At 53.4% G+C, this 21,093-nt stretch overlaps 1 protein-coding gene across 1 annotated transcript; it reads right to left on the bottom strand.

The window, feature by feature from the left end:
- Positions 1 to 1,450: 1,450 nt before the first annotated feature.
- On the bottom strand, positions 1,451 to 15,878 carry NAA40 (N-alpha-acetyltransferase 40, NatD catalytic subunit). Its single transcript, XM_065937600.1, has 8 exons — positions 15,670 to 15,878; positions 9,547 to 9,642; positions 8,501 to 8,553; positions 5,517 to 5,612; positions 5,285 to 5,443; positions 5,087 to 5,170; positions 4,463 to 4,540; positions 1,451 to 4,214 (listed from the first exon to the last, which is right to left on the bottom strand). Exons 1-8 carry the CDS (start codon positions 15,673 to 15,675, stop codon positions 4,073 to 4,075), a joined length of 714 nt encoding a protein of 237 aa, XP_065793672.1. The 5' UTR covers positions 15,676 to 15,878; the 3' UTR covers positions 1,451 to 4,072.
- Between the last annotated feature and the right edge of the window lie 5,215 nt (positions 15,879 to 21,093).

Here is a 21,093-nt window from a genome sequence, read left to right as displayed (position 1 = left end):
CGCCGCCAAGCAACAGTGTGAGGGCATCGGACTGTCCAGTCTCCGAGGTGCGTCTGCAGCATCTTCCCGATCGCCCTAGACCCTTGACCTCATGAGAAACAACCTGTTAATACTTTTGAAGAGAGAAAAGCAGAAAAAACTAGTAATAAACCTGCCTAGGTTTGAGTTGGCCCCTTTCAAAGCCTGGTGGTAGAAACCATCCAGGGACCAGGTTTCGCACACTGGGGAAGCTTTCAGACCAGCTCAGGCTCTGCTGAAGGTGAGGACCTCTCGTCCTGCAACTGTGCCTCTTGCTCTATCTGCTCACTGAAGTGGTGGGAGTGAGGGGCAGTGGGCACTCCAGCCAGTACCACTTGAATGATGAGGTCTGAGCTGCAGATGGAGGCAGGGGTGGGGGGTAGCTGCCTCGGAGGACGAAAGAGGGAGCCTGGTACTTAGGAAAGTGGTGTGGAGGGCAGACAAGGCCAGTGGCGGCAAAGGGAGGCCCCTCCATTCCTTCTAGATCTGGTCATTTACTCTGCAGCAAGGGGACGGTGACTCCAACGAATTCCTGCCTGGGATTACAACAGCCTTCAAGGAACAAGGGTTTCCCTTGTGGCTCAGCTGGTAAAAAAAATCCACCTGCAACACAGGAGCCCTCGGTTCGATCCCTGGGTTGGGAAGATCCCCTGGAGAAGTGAAAGGCTACCCACTCCAGTATCCTGGCCTGGAGAATTCCATGGACTCTTGAGCGACTTTCACTTTCAAGGAACAAAGAACTTGGGGGTGGGGGGTGGGGTGGTGGAAGCGGAATTCCTTCTCATGAGAAGGCTGTCAAATGATGCTCCAGCATTTAAAATACTCTCCTTCCCCACAGGCTGGGGTGCCTTCCTTCATGTCTCTAGGGTAAAGGAGCTGCACTCACCGTCCCCGGCTGTGCTCCCACCCATGGGGCTGAGGCCACAACATGTGGCAGCTACAAGACAGCTGTTGACTCTGCCCCTTTCCTCAGATCACTGTCCCGCCAGAGCATGAAGACTCTGGGGACTCAGGGCTCCACCCTGGCCGCCCTCTCCACCTTCAGCAGAGGTGACCACCAGCAGCAACACAAGGGGGCTGGCCCTTCCGTCCGCGGGAAGCGCTGAGCCCTGGCTCCTGGCCCACTTCCTGGCGGGAGTCCGCCTGGGAGAAGCCGCATGGCTCCATCTGGCTCGCTCAAGAGGCCTGAGGCTCCCCCAGCTCGTAACTCTCCTGGCCGGTCAGGCCTGACGTGAGTTACCCTTCCTTTGGGCCTCTGTGTTTCCTAAGTGAAGAGGGGGCCAGAATCTTTTCAAGAGACGAAGAATATTCTGAGTACCCCAGTGAAGTCAGAGAAACACCGACACGCTCTTCTATTCAACTCCCACACAAATGTTCTGGAATTTATGTTTGCCTGCAGATGTTAAATGTCACCAACACTTGGCCTGGGACTCTCCAACAAGCAAAGCAGGCACCCTTCAGGAGAAGACCTCTGACCTGAGCTTCTGAGAAGTGGCACAAACATGCATTCGCTGGTCTGTTTCCATGTCTGGCTCCTCGCCTCAAACGCCCTGAGGTTTTCCCCACCTGAGGCTTCCTTCATAGGAAAGAGGTGTGGGGCCATCACAGCTATGTGCCCCGAGGGTTTAGAGCCAATGCTGGATGGTCTGAGCCCTTTGCTGCCTTGGCACCCCGGCACCAGGAAGCCGTCCCAGCAGCTGAACAAAGTGTCTTTTATTTGTGACACACAAACACAACCAACGCAAAGAGATCACTTTTCCCTTTGATTCCAGTGATAACAAGTTGCTAAAGAAAAAATATATATATATATATCTCAAGAAGGCGTATTATCTCCAAAGTTTCCTCTAAAAAAAAAAAAAAAAACAGGAAGGGTTAAAAAGAACCACACACATGTCATGTACACATCTGACATCAATGCAAATAACCTGAAACAGAGTGGAAACCAACTAAAAAACAAATCTCAAATTAATTATTTTTTAACATGCCCCAAACAAACAAACCAAAAAGCCTGGTACAAGACCTGCTGTTTCTTAAAACCAAGAGCTTGGCGAAATGGAGACTGATGGTTGAGAACTGAACAGGCTCAATGGCAACAGGGTGACCTACAAGCCTCAGGCTGTGCCTCCCTGCCCAACCTGACCACACCCATCCCCAGCAGCCTCTGGGTGGTGGCAGAGGCAGCTGGACAAGCAGGGCCCACACCAAGTGTCCATTGACCAATGGGGCTCAGTGCCAGGTATCCAGTGAAGGGAATCATGGACACTTCACTCCCTTTATGTGGGATTTACACTGGGGTCCCTCTGGGGCCCTGTGAGTGGGAGGTTATCAGAAATCCATGATCTAAAATGAAGAATATTTATCATTCTGTGTCCTTTGACAGACAGCAGGGGTCAAAGGAAAAACTCTTCCTAAATATGCTTCCTTTGTTCCAGGATTCTTGGAAGGAACCCTCTAATGTCCTCCTAGCAATGAAAACTCTCCCCTTTGGGTAAAATCTCCTGGGAGCCAGCTGAGTGGGCCAAAGGTGGGTTTGCTCCAGTGTGAAGGTGCGCGGCCCTCTCCAAGGGAGTGCCACCTCCACCGCAGGGCAGTCAAGAGCATCGCAGAGTGCTCAGCAGGGAGGCTGTGTGCCCCGGCCCCGCACACGTGGGAGCCTGGGGGAGAAGCCAGAGCAGCCTTGGGGAGACAGGCCAGCACAGGCGGCCTGGGCCAGGGCAGGGACTGGGGTGAGTTGACTGAGGTCAGAAGCACTGACCGACCTCCTGGGATCAACACTCCGCAGGCAGGACCTTTGGGATGCTCTGGAAGGCAGAGCTCCAGTTGTCCCAGGGGAGGCGGCAGGTGCTTTTTCCTGGATAAGGATTTGGTCATTCTCTTCCCTGGAAGGAGAGTAAGGTCTGGGGATGAGGGGTTGCCTGAGCTCTGACCTTGTGCCCTGTCCACCCCACGAGAGGAGAGGAAGGGGCTCCCCCGCCCACCTGCCACCAGGGAGGGCAGCTGTGGGGCCGCGCCCCGTGCTGCCGGCCAGGGCAGGCCTCCCTGAGGGAGCAGGGGCCAGGCTGGGGGGTGCAGGCAGGAGGCCTGCTGCTGGCTGGGGGCTCTCCGAAGGCTGGGGGGGGGGGCCCGGGGGTGGCGGTGGGGAAGGAGACCCACCCTCAGAGAGCTAACAGCACCAAGATATGAGAGGAAACAGCATTAAATATGGCAGGAACGAGGGGCCATAAGGGGGAAGATGAGGGGCTCCCTGATGTTATTTCCCCCTTGAGAGTCAGAACGGGGTGGGGGGCAGGCGAGAGGCAGAGGGAGGCAGCGAGAGGGGATGGAGACGAGCAGGCCAGGCTCCAGCTCTTTCCTATGAACAAAACCCTCAGGTCACCGCCTTGGGATCACGGGGCCAAGCTCGGGATGCAGCCCGGTCGGAAGCCAGAGAAGCCATGATCCCCGCACAGGCCCCCGACGCTGCTTCCTGGCCCCTCAGCACCTCGCTGACAACCACGGGCTCCGGAGCCGGCTGGTCCCCGGGACAACTCCACTCTAACTGCGAATCCACAAAGGCACAGCCAGGAAGAGCGCCCTTGCTTCCCCAAGTTGTGACATAAAAGACCTTCCAAGGGTCTCCGTCGAGCAGCCCCTCCACCGAACAGGGGGAGTCACTCTGAAGCCTCTCGGCACAAAAGCCTATGCCGAGTCCATTCCTCTTTGGGAACCAGCCAGAGCCTGACCCAGGGCTCCAGGATTTTCACGAAGCTGGGAACAAACGCTCCATTCGTCCAGCTGTGTGTGGCGGGGAGGGGGCTTGTCAGGAACCCGGCGGCAGGGAGGTCGCAGAGCCCCACGCTCAGGGCCGAGGGCCGCGTGAGAAGGGAGCCACTGTGCAAGGACACGCCGAGTGCCCGGCCCCTCACTGCCCCTCCCGGCAGCCTGCCCTTCCAGGGGAAAGCAGGAGGGGCAGACAGACCACCCCTCCCCAGGGTCGGGGCTGAGGAGGCCGCCTGGAGAGCGGCGGGAGACTGGGGAGAGGACAGGCCTTGGAGAGCGCGTTCCGGCTTGGGACTCAGTGGCAGCAGCCGCCACAGTGCCCGCCCGAATGGGAGTGCTGGCTGTCCCCAAACTTGGTCCTCCGGCTCAGGATCTCATAGGAGCAGTCCTCCCCACAGCAGCCGGACATGCTTGGGGAAGAGTCATCGATTTCAAATCTGCAGGCAGGCAGGAGGAAAGGGTCGGCTGGGGGTGGCGGATGCCTTCCACCCCAGGAGTCAGGGCTCAGGAGCAGGGCAGGGGACCAGGCCGGAGGCGTGCCCACACCATCTCCCCCAGCCCCAGCCCTCTGGACCTCAGGCCCAGGAGCCCAGTATTAGGACAAGGTGGGCCAGGATAGGGAAAAAGACACGGGCCAGCAGCTGCCGCCGCCCAGGGGGTCCCCCCCCCAGGCCCAGCTCCTTACTGCAGTGCTTCTCTGAAGAACTGGTAGGCGCCATGATTGTGCTTAAATACCGTTAACATAACTTTCTTCATCTGTGTGCTGAGAAGGAAGCAGAGAGAACCTTCCAGAAGGAGAAACAGGTGCTAAATCACACGTGCTCTCTCGTGCCTCCGCCTGCTGTCTCCTGCCTGCTGCCGGGAGTGCTCCTGAGCCCCGCTCTGCCGTCTCCCGTTTCCTGCCGGGAGTGCGCCTGAGCCCCCCCACTCTGCCGTCTCCTGTTCCCTGCCGGGAGTGCGCCTGAGCCCCCCCACTCTGCCGTCTCCCGCCTGCTGCTGGGAATGCTCCCGAGCCCCGCTCTGCCATCTCGGGTGGTGCCACCCTTGGACACGAGGCTGCTCCCCGCCTGACTGACTTCTCTGCATCTTCTCTGCGTCCCAGTGGAGATGCACAGAACAGGCACTCAGGGGTGCTTGCTGCCCTCAGCCCACTGCACCAAATGTGGAGTCATGGCAGGGCAGGGAGGTTCTAGATACTCTTCTTCCAGAACACTCCTGTGAGCCTTGTCCCCACTGCCCCTCTCCCAGGCGTACGGCAGAGGCAGCTCCTCCCAAGAGCGGCATGCGCGCACACACACACAGCCCCCACCTGTTGGCCATGAGCTGCAGAATCTGTATGAGGAACTTCCCCAGGCCTTTCCGCCGCACCTTGCTCTCCAACTGCACCTCGTAGCTGGGGGAGGAAAGCAGAGTGAACCTGCAGGGGCTGTGAGGCCTGGCCCAGGCCCAGACACGCACGTGGCCTCTGCCTCCTCCCCGGTGCCCGCCCCCGCGCCATGGCCCCTACCAGTACAGGACTTCATCCCCGCACTCCACGTCAAACCGGAAGTGAGAGAAGGCGACGGGCACCGATCGGTTTTCCCAAGCGATGAGGTACCAGGCTCGGTCATCCGTCATCTCCTCGCGCTTCTCTCGGTCCTTCCAGCCCCACTCGCTCTGCTCGTACCTGGGAGACAGCGGCAGTCAGGACAGCGACTCCGCAGAGCACAGGCAGCCCCCTCCCACCCAGGTGAGCGTACATGGTCTGCATGTTGGTCTTGGTCAGGTCGAAGGCCCAGTCCACCGTGGCCGGCTCCAGGCCGGACACTCGCTTACATTCAATGGAGACGTTCAACCTGGAAGAGGAAAAGGAGGCGTCTGGAGCCAGCGCCAGGCCCAGCACCGACCGCTGCCCGGACAGCCTGACGACGAGGCGCTCCTGGTCTCAGTTAATCTACAGGGAAAAGCTGAGCCCGGACGTGACTGCAGAAGGTGCCTGTGAAGGAATGAAGCCATTCAGGCTGAGATTAACGACTGTCATCACCAGCCTACCACCATCCTGACCACAAGCCCCACTTCCTGCCACCCCCCTGCACCGTCCTTATCAGACTCAGCACTGTGTCAACTCCTTCCCCTCTCGGCTACCTCTTTGCTTTCTCTGCCCGCTCTTCTGTACTTTGTTATAAACACCCGAGTCTTCTCTGTTCCCTTAGTTCCTGCCCTGAGGCATTTTTCCTGTTGCTTTCATTTCTGAATCCAGTCCTCACTGGGCACCCATGGGAGCCCTTCGTTCTTATCTCCCAACCTCGCCTGAGAAAGTGGCAGGATGACCTCAGGCCCTTCAGGAAGATGGCAGCCCCCATCCCCCTGAGGAGTCCTGCCTGCTGCCTCCTCTGAGGACACAGGGGTGCTCTCAGCTGATCAAACAGAATGGATCAGGGTTCAGGTTCACCCCAAGTTCTGTTTCCCTAAACTAATGAAAGAGGCATTAAGGTATCAATCTATTTGTTTTTGGCCATGCCATGCAGCTTGCAGGACCCTAGTTCCCTGACCAGGGCCTGAACACGGGCCACAGCAGTGAAAGTTCCGAGTACCAACCACCAGACTGCCAAGGGAGTCCCTCGATCTGCTATTTACTTCTAAATGACTTAAGTAAATTACAGTTAAACTCTTTGGCAAACTGTGAAATCACATTCTCCAGGAAGCGCCACATTCTGAAAGGACTGACTCAACTCCTCGGAGGACATCACCCCTGGAAGCCACCGTCACCTCTCTGACTAGCGCATCATATAAGCTACATGTGTGCTCGGCCATGTGAGTACAGGACTCTGGCTCTGAAGAGTCTTCTTTCTTTGTACTGCTGACCATGTAGTGGTCAGAAATGACCCAACACAGCACTGCACCTCTCTTAGCTATACATTTTCTGAAGGCTGGTTGGAGAGCATAGATTCTCCACTCAACTGACTTCTTTAAGTACAGTCTTAAAAAAAAAAAAGAAAGAAAAGAAAGTACAGTCTTAGCCACACAAATCACACACAATTCCAAGCACCAAATGAGCCCAGAGTCAACTGGCAACGCCTGCTTCAGAGCTGGCCCATGTCTCTGGAAGTCGTGAGAACGTGGGGCGGGAACACTGAGATCACAGTAAGGAATCTCTGTTGTTCTTGTTCAGTCGCTAAGTCGTGTCTGATTCTTGGCAACCTCACGACTGCAGCACTCCAGGTTCCTCTGTCCTTCACTGTCTCCCAGAGTTTGTTCAAATTTATATCCACTGAGTCAGCGTTGCTATCTAACCATCTCATCTCCATTGCCCCCCTTTCCTCCTGCCTTCAATATTTCCCAGCATCAAGGTCTTTTCCAACGAGTCAGCTCTTAGCATCAGGTGGCCTAAGTACTGGAGTTTCACCTTCAGCATCAGTCCTTCCAATGAATATTCAGGGTGGATCTCCTTTAGGATTGAGTGGTTTGATCTCTTTGCTGTCCAAGGGACTCTTGAGTCTTCTCCAGCACCACAATTCAAAAGATCAATCCTTTGGTGCTCAGCCTTCTTTATGGTCCAACTCTCACATTTGTACGTGACTACTGGAAAAAACCATAGTTTTGACTATATGGACCTTTGACTCTCTGCTTTTTAATGCACTGTCTAGGTTCGTCATAGCCAAACTATGTCAAAGGACTTCCTGGAATCTGAATGATGATGCGGCTTTGAGAAGAGTTGTAACGCATCTGATCACAGACAGGAAGAATACATTAACATGATACTATGAAACTCAGACACAGCCATGCAAGGCAAATGTAGTATTACCTACTGGAGTCTCTCCATCATAATTCATGCATTTACATTCGTCTTATCTCATTCATTAAAATACTGACACCAGCTCCTACTTCCAGTGCTGGATATAGTCTCTGTGCTCCTTGCAAGTTTGGCATCATCACTCCATTTAACCGACAAAAATTAAGGCTTGAAGAGTATGTCGACTTAACCAAATACGGTTAATAAGAAGCATCATTATGATTCAAACCCATGGTGATGATTCTGTAAAATCATAGCCCTGGTTTTTCCCTGAGCAAACAGCATCTCTGGTACCTATTTTATAAACCAAAGAAACAAAAAGGGGAGTGGGGCTTTAATCCAGAATCGGCAGTGAACTGGATTAGTAAAGAGAATAGTAGTAATAACAACTCACACGGATCTAGCCTTTAGTATGTTCCAGGCACTAACGCTTCATCCAATCCTTCTGATGACTCTGTGGGGAAAGTACTTATTTCGAAAATTTAGACACAGAGAAGGTAAGTAATTTGTCCAGGGTCACAAATCCCTAAGTGGCTTTTACCCATTATACTATATACTCAGGGAAAGAGTGCTGAACTGAGAATGAAAAGTCCCCTCAGCTGGCAGGGAGAAATTCCAGAAGCTCAGACTCTCATTTAGCTCATCGGAGTCTTGGTTCTCTGCCTAAAATGAGGGAATCAGCCCAGATGATTTCTCAGCTTTGTTTCCCCTCTGTGGTTCTCAGTCAGGGAACACAGCAAGCCCCACACAGACATCAGTCTGAGATCAGGCCACCTTTGCTCATCCGCAGATCCCTCTGTTACCCTAACGGAGGGGTTTGTATCAGCAGGATACTAGCCATTGTTTCTGCTTTTTCATTAACAAAGAAAAAAGAAGTCTGAGGAAGCCTACTCTGGAAAGGTGAATTCCCAAAGAGCAAGGACAGGACAGGTAGGAGTGCTGAACACTCACCCATTCCGATCGTATTTCTTGAACACGGGGAAAGCCTCCAGTGGGTCTCCAAGCTGTGGAAGGAAAGAAAAGAGGAGTATATAGCACAAACGAGGGCTTGGCCGTCACCGGCTCCACCCTGTGTGGACCCACGTGGAGGCACAGCTCCCCAGGCCAGGAGCAGCCCTTACACAGACACGCCATCTGTCTTAGCTCTGAAGTCACGTGTAGGAAGAAAGCCCAACAAAATTGTAGCTTTGTTTGACACGGGAAGAAGAAACTTTACTGCCTAATACTAAAACACTGGCCTCCGAGCATAAAACCTGCTCAGTGGCCACCTAACCCAAGAGAGAAGAGAGGACTCCTGATCCACTCGTGTCCTTCTACGACGTCCTCAACTAACTTTCCCTGGTCAAAATCCAAAATGGAAAATCATGTCCCTGGGCCACATCCTCGAAAGTATGACTGCTTACTGAGTGGACTAAAAGAATAACAAAACCTGGAACGTGAACTGCAGCAGGAAGGGTGACCCAAATCTCTCCTGGCTCATGGGAAAGCTGAGCCGCTCCCAGTCAGGCCCACAGAGTGCTCAGAATCATGACTACTCCTCCCCTGACTGTGGCCCCTAAAACCAGGCTGCTGCAACCCCAGGGCAGAGCACAACCTGCGGCACCTCACAGGCAGGCAATAAATGTCTGAAGGCAAGAATGAGAAAACTATACCACATTTTACTAGGGAGGCTTCCTCCCCAAGATGCAAAACCCTAATAAAAACTTTTCCAGACGCTTTTCCAATGGTAAGGAAACAGACCCACAAAAAGAAGCAGCCACTTTCTCTTGACTCCACACCTCCCTGCGCCCCTGGGCCCATCCCTGGTCCTCCTCACAACTCTCCCAGGCTCCCAGCCAGGCTGGTCCAAAGCCTCACCCCAACCCCACCGCACCAAGAAGGCAGTAGAGGTGTGGATGCGTAGTAACTCTGTTCTGCCACAGGGTGACGCCAAAAGTCAAATTAAAAACCAAGCTGCGGTTCCAGAAGGAAGGGACTGGGAAAGACGGGAGAGTTACCCTGTTGGCGGCGTCCACTTTGGCACAGACCGCATCCATGGCTGCTCGCTCCTCCAGTCGCTTCTGTTTCTTCTCCTTTGCCTTGCTCGACTTCCTCTGCAAGAGGGAAAAGCAGAGTGGGCTGGAAGGCGGTGACCAACGAAGGACGGGACTTCACTTTCCCTCTGGGGACCCCAAGGGCCGGTCCCCAATTCGTGTGCCTGGTCTCAGCAGCAGGAACTTCAGGTCTGGCTGCCACACGCACGGTCACCTGGTCACATAGGAAAGACCTGAGCGTTTCCCAGTCATGAGACCGTGGGAGCATCGCTAGACTTCGCTTCCCTACCGGGAAGAGGACCGGCTGCGGGACCAGGGGGTCACTGTGAGGACTGAAGCAGAGCCCTGCACCTCAGCGCTGCCTAATAAATATTCATCTGTTCATTCCCTTCTAAGGCAGGAACAAGTAATTTTAGACACATTCAGGGCAGGTTTCAGGAAGGCGATGGCATCTGAAGCAGCTGCTGATAGCTGCTCTTAAGTATAAATTTATTCAAAGCCTTCTCAGTGTCTTCAGGCTTCAAGAAACGACGATCTGCTCTGGGGACAGCCTCCTGGGGAGGTGGGGCCCTTTCTAAGCGAGGCCCCGGGGCACTCCTGCTTAAGGAGACGGAGCTGCTCCCAAAAACAGCTGCTCAGCCCAGGCCCGTGAGTGGCAGGCGTACTTAGCACCCAGTGACGAGGGCAGAGTGAAGGGCCCCAAGGAGTTCACCTGGGGACAGAGGCCACACTGACACGTGGTCAGCAGAGCCAAGCTGCAGGGGAGGAGCAAAGGGAGGCTGTCTCACACAGAGGAGCAAACCGCGAACCCGCCGTAACTCCAAGTGGAGCACGTCCGGTCTGGAGGGTCACACCAGGTTTTCTCAAGTCTACATGGACCCTCCCCTCTCACCCCGTGTAAAAACCGGGAGGCTTCCCTAGGGGTCCAGTGGTTGGGAGTCGCCTGCCAGTGCAGGGAAGGCGGGTTCCAGTCCTGCTCCGGGAGGATCCCATGAGCCATCGAGCCCACAAGAGAAGCCGCCGCCACGAGAAGCCCAGGCACCGTGATGAAGAGGAGGCCCCGCTCCCCGCCACTAGAAAGAGCCTGCGCACAGCAGCGACGACCCACCACTGCCAAAGAATGATCAAATAAACTGGGAACATGGGGGAAAGAGCCCACAGCTCAACAGACCTTGTCCAAAGCCTCTTTCTGCCCTGCACTCCCTTCGGGTCTTAGGACAAGCCACAGTCACTCTTGGAGCCTCCTTCCCTCAGCTGATGAGCATGGCTCTTTATACCTCCTTTAAAGTACTAAGTCCGTGAGGTTTACTGTGGCCTGTATTCAATAAACAACACGTCCCAGTCTCCCTCCCAAGGAGGGGTAGAGCAGCACAGGCACCTGGGGGTGCCTGCCCACCCAGTCTGAGTCCTGAATCACCCCAAGGCCCTGGGAAGACGGCTCTGCTTTCCACCAGCTACATGACCTCGTCTGACCCCACCCCTCACTTCCTGACCTCACCAGTGAGACGTTTTGCTACTTCCAATTCCACCCTAGCTGGGACACAGCCCAGGAAAGGCTGAGCTGAAAAACCCAGCTGCTGGATAAACTCTACCCTCGGTTTCTCCAGGAATGACCGTGCTTAACTTCTGCACAAGCAAGCAGCAGGCAAGAGTTCCGATACCAGGAGCTCACAGAAGTGGCTCTTCCAGGTACAGACTCGCCCAGCACCAGCTGTGTACCAGCTGCAGGCTGGGCACTGCAGGAAGCCGGGCTGGAGCCCCTTTCTTACCTTCCTGGGGGAAGGAACAAACAAGAGAGCAGACTGTCTTCGTGACATTGGGGTCTGGGGGCACAACTAGCCCCTCTCAACCACAAAGAGGTTTTAGAGCATCCATTTTTTTTCTCCTCTGGGAATCTGAGTTTCAAGACAACACTGAGAAATACACTCATCTTGCAGAACACTTTCACAAGAAGAAGCTGAGGCTCAAAGGGATGTCGTGACTTGTTCAGAGTTCCACAGAGAGCAAATGGCAAAGGGGAGACTAAATCCCAGGGATTGGGCTGCAGATTCAGCATCTGTGCCCCCAGCCACGCTGTCTCCCACTGGGAAAGCCTACACCTGCGGCCAATACCTTCTTAGCTCTGTTCAACTAAGGTCAAGATGAGACCTCGGGAGTCCCACGGCAGCCGCTGGGTGATTCATCCCTCATTACCCTTCTGGTATGGTAGCAGCTAACGTGACATGCCCACACAATACCACCCCAGACCCTACCTCCACACTGAAGTAGGGATAAAGAACAGGGAAGCCTGAGACGGAAGATCACCAGGGCTGTGCAATGGGGCAGAAAGAACATGGGTTTTGGCATCAAACAGGCCAGGTGACTAAGAAAGGAACTCCACCTCCAGGAAAACGGGGACACGACTGCCAGCCTAACAGAATAGCCACAAGGCTAGGTCCGAAGTCAACAAACCTTCACCATCGAGGCCAGCTCCCTGCCTTCACCCTGCACTCTAGCTCTCTCTCAGCGTGATACAGAGCTGAAGGATCGGAGGTGCTGCACATGTGACTCCAAAACCCGGAAGGCAATGAAATCTAGGTTCCCTCCATAGCGTCTCATTCTTAAGCACTAGAAGTAAGCAATTCCTAAGCACCAGCAGGAGGGCCAGGTCTGGGTCTCCAGATTTATGGGCTCATTCACGTAGGGGAACAGGTGAGCCAGGCAGCTCTTGGAGCTTTGGGCCGCTGTGGTCCAAGACTGTGGGTAAAGAAAGTGCCCCTTAAGCGCTTCGCTGCCTGCACTCCAGGTGTGAAACAGGCTAGGGCCGGCTGGGCCAGACAGGCAGAAGCTCTCCCCCGAACCGAGCACTCGCAAGGAAAAGTGGTCTCCTACCGTTCCAATTAGCTTTGTCCTGCCTTGTGGAGATAAGACTATCCTGCGGGGACGCAGGGAAAGTCTCCTAATTAAAATGGGAAATAAGCGCAGTGAACAGTAAAGCTCCTTGTCTTTCCCAAGGGAGCTTTACATAATAAAGAGTGTGCGATTTTGAGTCAAGAGACCCAGATTTGACTCTCAGCTCTCCCACTTAATAGCTGTGTGACTTTGGGCAAGTTATTTACTCTCTTTCCAACAAGTCACTCGGTTCCTCTGAACCTCAGTTTCCTTATCAATCAGTTCAGCTGCTCAGTTGTGTCCGACTCTGCAACCCCACAGACTAGAGCACGCCAGGCCTCCCTGTCCCTCACCAACTCCCAGAGTTTATCCATAAAACAGGGCTAACAATGCCTCTACCTCACAGGGCTGTTGCGAGAAGAAAAAAAATGATACAATATACCAGATACAAAAATTCTTTATTGTAAGGATTTCTGTTCACAAGTACCTAGTAACCATAAACACCTGCTGAATAAATCCTCCAGGATTCAAATCCAGGTCTGAACCCCAAAGTCCATGCTCTGTTCATCAATTAAACGTATATGAAGCTTGCTGTAACTAAGTGTGATGGAAGAGTTGTTTTCACATGCAGCTGTCAAACTCCTCCCCTTGTTATTTCTATGAAAGTAGTATCTCTCTCTCTCCTTTTTTTGGCCACACCTTGCAGTTTGTGGGCTCTTAATTCCCTGACAGGGATTGAACCTGCACCCCCGGCAGTGAGAACACAGAGTCCTAACCACTGGCCCACCAGTAAGCCCCTCAAAGTGGCATCTCTGTGACTGCTAGTCATAATGGTAATTCTATGACCATGAGGGGTCACAGAGTGAAATTAAAAAACACCCCCATGGGAGCAGGAGGCACCTTTCAGAAAAAAGATTTGGGACCCTTTAGGTTTTCAGTATCAATGGTTCCATCCCACAAGGAATCCAGGAAAAAAACGTTTCTGGCAAAGAGAGTGAGTGAAGGTCGCTCAGTCGTGTCTGACTCTTTGCGACCCCACAGACTATACAGTCCATGGAATTCTCCAGGCCAGAATACTGGAGTGGGTAGCCGTTCCCGTCTCCAGGGGATCTTCCCAACCCAGGAATCGAACCAGGGTCTCCTGCGTGGCAGGTGAATTCTTTACCAGCTACCAGGGAAGCCCGAGACAGAGCTCTATATTCTAATTCCTGAGACAACACCTGTGTGGCAGCAAGGGGAGAGAACTCTGGAGAGAACGGTGCTCCACCTGAGGCCACCCTCTCCCTCAGCCAGGGGCCAGACCATCATACGGAGCAAGGCGCTGTGCTGGAGGGTGATGACCAGGACCCATGACCCTTCCGACATGAGGTGGGGAGTCCACAGCCCCCCACCCACAAAGAATGAGGATAATGAGAGGGTTCTGGCTCTGCTTCAGTGAGGGAAATTCAAATCTCTCTTTTGTAATGAGTTTCAGGCCGGAAGAGACCAACCAGGTGGGGGCTGTTGTGAGAAACACATCTGTAACACATGAGTAATAAGATTGGGGCCCTAGAGGAAGCAGCAAGGATCTCAGGATCTCTGAGGCCCGCTGTTTCAACTCAACCAATGAGGAAGTGTTGAATCAGAATGGCATGTAATGCTTCTTGCTTTCTGCTCAGTGTGGAATGGCTGATGCTGGGCAGATTCACTAAGTAATACCAGGGACACAAGATTTTATTCCGTTTCTACAGAAGAGCTGGGGCCTGGGACCTTTCACTAAAATCTAGGTTAAATATGCCTAAGGCCTCTAGACTTGATTTTCTACACATGAAGCACACAGTGTCCAAAAGTCCTTGCTGAAACACGATGAATAGGTTTTGACATGGATTACATAAAGTGCTCTGACATGGGTAAGACAACCATTTCTGTCTAACAAGTTGATTCATTCAGTCAATAACTATTTGAGTGGAGAGGATAAAAATCTAGGTTAATAACAGTAGGGACAAATCCAATGGGTTAAAAATAGCACAAATCTATTTTAGAAAACTGCTGAGAATACAGGGGAAAATAACAGCCACTATTTAAGAGACACCCATGTGACTATTTACATCTATCTCATTTAATCCTCATATCTGTCTCAAAGGGGAGGTATCATCCTCATCACATCTATGAGGAAATTCAAATCCACAAAGGCCAGCTCACTGGCACAACATCATGCCACCAGTCAGGGAAGATCAGCCTGGAACTGGAGTTTCTCTGGCTCCAAAGTGAGGACTCCCTAGAAGGTGGTGGAAATTTCGCGTAAAAACTAAGATATGTGGTGCCAGGGAGGGCCAGTTACTTGTTCAGGAGAGTGACAGGTGCAGCTCTAACTAGGACTTAGGAAGGTGAACTCACAGAAACATGCGCGTAACTTCTGCCCAACCTTCTATCAGCACATGCCCCGGATAAAAAGCACCTCTGCCTTCTGCAGAACAGGTGGTCACTATCCATCCGGGGCTGGGGCCATCACCAGTGCCCTTCCAGCGCCCCCTGCTCACCTTCTGCACAGCTTCCCCAAGCAAAACCACCTGCGGTGTGAATACCACTAGCAACCCAACTAATAAGACCCACTTGCGTGCATCTGGGAGGCCCCTGAAGGCAAACCTCTGTCGATAAGGAAGAGAATGTTTTTGGAGCAAGAGGAACCTGGTGGAGAGGTTCGAAAGAGACTGGGTAGCGGGAAGCGCAGCGGCGGGGATTCGAGAGCCCTGAGTCAGGGTCTGTGACCTTGGCTGGGTGCCTCGTTTCCTCTGGGCCTCGGTTCCCTCCAAGCCAGCGCAGGCCTAGGATATGGAAAGCCACGAAGCTAGTGACAGCCGGGTGATGGGTGACCCACGGAGGCGGGGGGGATACCCAGGGACTGCTCGGGGATGCAGGGGGGTGGGGTGGGCGCCAAGAAGATAACAGATCCTAGAGGAAGGCAGAGGCGGGCGCGACGCGAGAGGCGGGGGGCACCGGAGGGGGTGGGGCCCGGAGAGGGGGCTCCCCTGGAGATTCCCAGGGTTGAGCCGGGCGTGGGGGCACTTCGACTGAGGTAGTCGAGTCATGTGGGGGCTGGGAGGGGGGTCACGTGAGGCCGGAGGGGGTCAGGGTCACGTGAGAGGGGGTTCAAGGAACAATGGGGGCGCAGGGGGGGTGGCAAGGGGAGCGGGGAGCCCTCCCAGCCCTGGCGTCTCCTCTCCCTGCCTCACTCACCCCCATGGCGACAACGGCGGCGGTGGCGCTCAGCTCCTCCTTCCCACACTTGCCGGCTGGGAGGCGGCGGTAGCGGCGACACTGGAGCGGCGGCGGGCCCCGCACTGCGCGTGCGTCTCGCGGGCTCCCCAGCGCGCCCTGGCGGGAACCGCGCCGGCGCAGAGCCCCGCGAAGGGACGGGCGGGGGAAGGCGCGCAGGTGGAGAGCCTGGGAGGCGGGCCGAGGGTCTCGCACACCAGAAAGAGGCGGGAGGCGCGGAGCAAGCGTCGCGCTAGGAATGACGTAAGCCCGGGCCCGCCCCCGTCTCCCCAGGCTGTGTGTGTAGCCACGGCAACGGCCTCACAGCCCGCGGGGAAGCGCGCGGCTGGGCAACCCGGTGGGTGGCAGCGCCTCCGCTGAGCTGGCCTCTGGGTCTCCTCCGCCTTAACCTGGTCATCCGCGGAGCAGCCACCTTCCCAGCCGACCGTCGCGTCACGACCTCTGAAATACCTGCTCCTCCGACAACCCTCGGGCAAAGGAGAGGTGTTTGGAACATTTCCCACCTTCTAGATCGTGAACTCTTGAAATCCCTTTTCTAACCAGAGTCATTCATCCATCTAACTTTTTTTTCTTTTTCTTTTTTCTTTTTAATTCATCTGTATATCTGTCTTCTAACCATTCATTCATCCTCCACTCATTCGCTCTCTCAGTAAACACTGACTAGGACCATACCTGAGCGGGGCATGGCTACTCTCTCCAGTATTGCTGCCTGGAGAATCCCCATGGAGAGAGAAGCCTGGTGGGCTACAGTCCACGGGGTCGCAAAGGGTTGGACAGGACTGAGCACTGCAGAGGACCATACGAACACTATGCAGAACCTAGGGAGCACAGAAAGGAACAACAGGCTGTCCCAGTCCAGAACTTACACTTCAGAGGGGAGGCAGGCATGTTTAATGGGGAGTGGAAGGTCATGTGAAATTGAGACATCTGGCGTCCTGGACATCCTTCATTTCAGTCTATCCTAGCAGACCAGTGTGACCCTCACTTGACCTGTATCACCATCACCTGGGGAACCTGTGCACTGTGCAGCCCTGGAGCCTACCCCAGAATCTCCAGGGGTGGAGCCAGAATATTCATTTCTAAGAGCTCCCCAGATAGGGTCCTACTCATGAAAATCAGAAAACCGCCACCCAAGACAAGCCTCAGAGATTTTGTCATATTTTACTCCTTGTCCTTCCCTCAGCACAGCACAGGGGTGGCCCCCAAACAACCACTCAAGCAGCATTTGTTGAGTGCCCATCATGTGCTAGGCACTGTTGCAGGCAACAAAGAAAACAACAGAAAAGGCACTGCCCTCATAGAACTTGTGTTCTAGAAGGAAGAGGCAGATAATAAACTAAATGAATGAACCAGTAAAATACATATCATGTTGGATGATATATGTTCTATGCAGGAAAATGAAACAGGGAAGACAGATGCAGAAAGTCATAATTTGTTTTTATTTTGTTTAATATTTATTTATTTGCCTGCACCAGGTCTTAGTTGTGGTACATGGGATCTTTAGTTCTGACTTGCAAGATCTTTAGTTGCAGCATGTGAACTCTTAGTGGAGGTATGTGGGATCAAGTTTGATAACTAGGGGTGGAACCTGGGCCCCCTGCATTGGGAGCATGGAGTCTTAGCCAGTGGACCAGCAGGGAAGTCCCCAGATTTATAGTTTTAACTAAAACATTCGGAGAAGGCAAACAAGAAGTGACATTTGAGTCAAGATCTGAAGAAGGGGAGGCAGAAAGTACAGCGGCTGTCTAGGGGAAGGGCATTCCAGGCTGGGGGTGCAGGTAGTCCAAAGCTCCCCAGCAGGAACACGATTGGAATGTTTGAGGAACTACACACGGCACAATGGGCTGGAGCAAAGTGGGCCATCGGGGGAAGTGTGGGAAGTGAAAGTCAGACAAGTTAGAGGAAGATCCTTTAGGGCTTGTAGGTTTGTTTTTTCTTTAATATAATTTTATTTATTTCTTTATTTTGGGCTCTGCTGAGTCTTTTTTATTTTCCGGCTTTCCTCTAGTTGCGGCAAGCAGGGGCTGCTCTCCAGTTGCGGTGCACAGGCTTCTCACTGCAGTGGCTTCTCTTGTTGCAGAGCATGTGGTCTAGGCACGCAGGCTTCAGTAGTTGTGGTTCCCCAGCTCTAGGGCATAGGCTTGATAGTTGTGGTGCATGGGTTTCATTCTCTGAAGCATGTGGGAGCTTCCCGGATCAGGGATCAAACCTGTGTCTTCTGCATTGGCAGGCAGATAGATTCTTGACTACTGAGCTACTAGGGAAGCCCAGGCTTGTAGATTTTAAAGCACTGTGACTGGAACTAGAGCGAGCTATTAGAGTCTGGAAGGGGTAGAAGGCCTGGGTTATGTGCTCAGAGGACCGCCTGGTTGCTGGGTTGAGAAGAATGTAGGGGCAAGGTCAACAGCAGGGCAGTGCAGAGGCCACTGCTGTAATCCATACAAGAGGGATGGTGCTTGTCCCAGCTGGGTGGCAGCGAAAGTGGGAGAAGGGTTCAAGACATGGACGTATGTTAAAGGAAGAGCCAAGGACTTCCCGATGGACTGGATGTGGGGAAAGAGAAGAACCAAGACAACTTCAAGGTTTTTAGCTTGTGCTACTGGAAAAATGGAGTGCCTTTGACTGAGATGTGGACAACTTTGAAAGAAGAAAGGTGGGTGGGGAAGGGGAAGACCAGGACTTCCGTTTTGGCCGCTCAGGTTTAAGATGTCTTTTTTGACATTCACATGAAGATGTGAAGGAATCAGAGGCTGGAACTCAGGGGAGTTGATATCTCCAGCCTGGAGATATCAATTTCATTTATGAATGGTATTTAAAGCTGAATGAGACTGGGTGAGACCACAGAGGCAATGGCAGTAAACTAGAGTGAATAAATCTTAGGCCTGCATCCCATTCCTGGGTCAGAAAATCTGGTTTCTAGTACCCTAGGGAACCAGAGAGGGAACTAAGAGAGGGAGGAGGGGTGGTCGAGGTAGACAGAGGGGGCTTCTGAACTTGCCCTTGAAGGAGGAGGAGGTAGGGAGGTTTCCAGGGGAGAAAACAGTATTTGCCAGCCAAGGACGCATGAAGGGGTGGGGCAAGAGGATTCACAGAGGGAGGAAGGGCGGAGTGCAACCCCCCAGCCTATTTTGGCTTCTCCCTCCTCCTCACCCACATTGAACTTCATGGTCAGCTGTTTCAGGGAAGCCCACCACCATGATACCCCGGGCCCTGTCTCTTTGGCCACTTCACACTCTAGGGTCCATCCGCCCCCCGGCTGCCGGAGATTGCTGGTCACCAGCCCAGGCCTGGGAGGTGAGCCCAGTAGTCCCTTCAGGAGGTGACACCACCTAGGCCCTCAGGAAGCCTGAGAAGGCCCAGTGCCCTATTCCTGCCCCACAGCTGTGTGCTTCTCCCTGGGGGCTGCCCCCAATTATAGGCTCTCTCCTGCTCAGAGCTTCCTTGGTCTCCCTGGGTGGTGGACAGAGCCTGCTTTGGAATCAGACTGGCCTGAGTTTAAACATCCTCTCTGCTACTTCCATCCTTTGTGACTTTAGAAAGAAAGAAAAGAAAGAAAGTGAAGTCGCTCAGTCATGTCCGACTCTTTGTGACCCCATGGACTGTAGCCTACCACGCTCCTCCGTCCATGGGGTTTTCCAGGCAAGAGTACTGGAGTGGGTTGCCATTTCCTTCTCCAGAGGATCTTCCCAACCCAGAGATCGAACCTGGGTCTCCCGCATTGTAGGCAGATGCTTTACCATCTGAGACACCAGGGAAGTAAAGCTGTCCAACTTGAGAGTTGTGAGTTAAGTTTTATTTGAGTCAAAATGAGGACTGTAGCCCTGGAGGCAGCATCTCAGATGGCTCTGAGAGACTGCTCCAAAGTGGCAGTGAGGGAAGGTCAATATATAAGGTTTTGGTGAAGGGGGAGTCAATAGCGTGAAGCACTCATTTTACAAAAGATTTTTTGTTATTCATGAGGATCTGATGTCACCATGAGAGAGAGGATTTAGTGCTTCTCTAAATATGAGGAGACTGCAACGATTGAGATCATAAAATCTGTTCCTAAAAACATCCCAACTATCTAAAGACCTGTCCCACCAGACTCCCTGGAGCAGGGAATGCCTCACTCCACCCTGAACTCCCTCAGGGGTTGTTGAAGGTCAACAGCTGTAGCAGCACAGGGTTCAATTTCCATAGATGTGTGTGTTAGTTGTAACCGCATGGACTGTAGCCCACCAGGCTTTTCTGTCCATGGAATTCTCCAGGCAAGAATACTGGAGTGGATTGCCATTCCCTTCTCCAGAGGAACCTCCCAACCCAGGGATTGAACCCTGGTCTCCTGCATCACAAGCAGATTCCTTACCATTTGAGCTACAGGGCATCTCCATAGAGGTGGATGGCAAATGCCTTTGTCCTTCAGTCATTGGCAATGCTCTTGGTAAATGCCAACTGGTAGTTGACAGGTACAGTGACTCCAGTTTCCTTATTTATAAAGTGAGACCACCAACAGCAGTCATCTTCATTATCAACGTCATCTTCCAGGGCACTGGTGAGAATTAATGAGATTGAACAAGATGAGAAGTTGCAAGGTACCTGGCCCGGCCTGGGGCAAGAGAGGAATCTCCTCTCCAGGCACAAAAGTCTATCTCTTCCATACTCCCACCCCTGCCACCCTCCTGCCCTTCACTGCCAAACCTCTGCCCCAAAGGACCAGGCTGTTGTCTGAGCTGCCTCATTAGTCACGCCCTCCAGCTCTCACCGGAGAGCCTGGGCCACCTCCTCCACCGTCTCTGACCTCTCAGGATGGACACGCTGTCTCTCAGGCCCTGCACGCCTCCCACCTCCTTCCTGGACTCCCCTTCTTCCCAAGACAACCACTTGCCCTCCTCACTTCATAGCCCTCAACTGCCCCCAACTATTCATCCACTTAGGTGCTTAGTGGAGGCTTGGGGGCTGCCCTAGACTACAGTCTTCTGTGCTGGGGAACAGCCTTGGAAGACAACCCTGCCCAGGGGGCGGCCGTCACAGCTCCCACAGCCCAGTGGGAGACGGATGGGCAGACTTTGTACCTGGTGATCGAGGAGTTGTTCAGTCGCCAAGTCATATCCAGCTCTTTGCAACTCTGGACTGCAGCATGCCAGGCTTCCCTGTCCTTCACTAAGTCCCAGAGTTTACTCAAAATCATGTCCACTGAGATTGTGATTTCATTCAACCATCTCATCCTCTGTCACCCCCTTCTCCCCTTGCCCTTAGTCTTCCCTAGCATCAAGGTCTTTCCCATGAGTCAACTCTTTGCATCAGGTGGCTAAAGTATTGGAGCTTCAGCTTCAGCATCAGTCCTTCCAATGACTATTCAGGGTGGATTTCCTTTAGGATGGACTGGTTTGATCTCCTTGCAGTCCA

The sequence above is a fragment of the Muntiacus reevesi genome, chromosome 5 (assembly GCF_963930625.1).
Source record: "Muntiacus reevesi chromosome 5, mMunRee1.1, whole genome shotgun sequence".
NCBI lineage: Eukaryota > Metazoa > Chordata > Mammalia > Artiodactyla > Cervidae > Muntiacus > Muntiacus reevesi.
The sequence above is the reverse complement of the archived record's forward strand: the minus strand, read 5'-3'. Positions and strand labels throughout refer to the sequence as shown.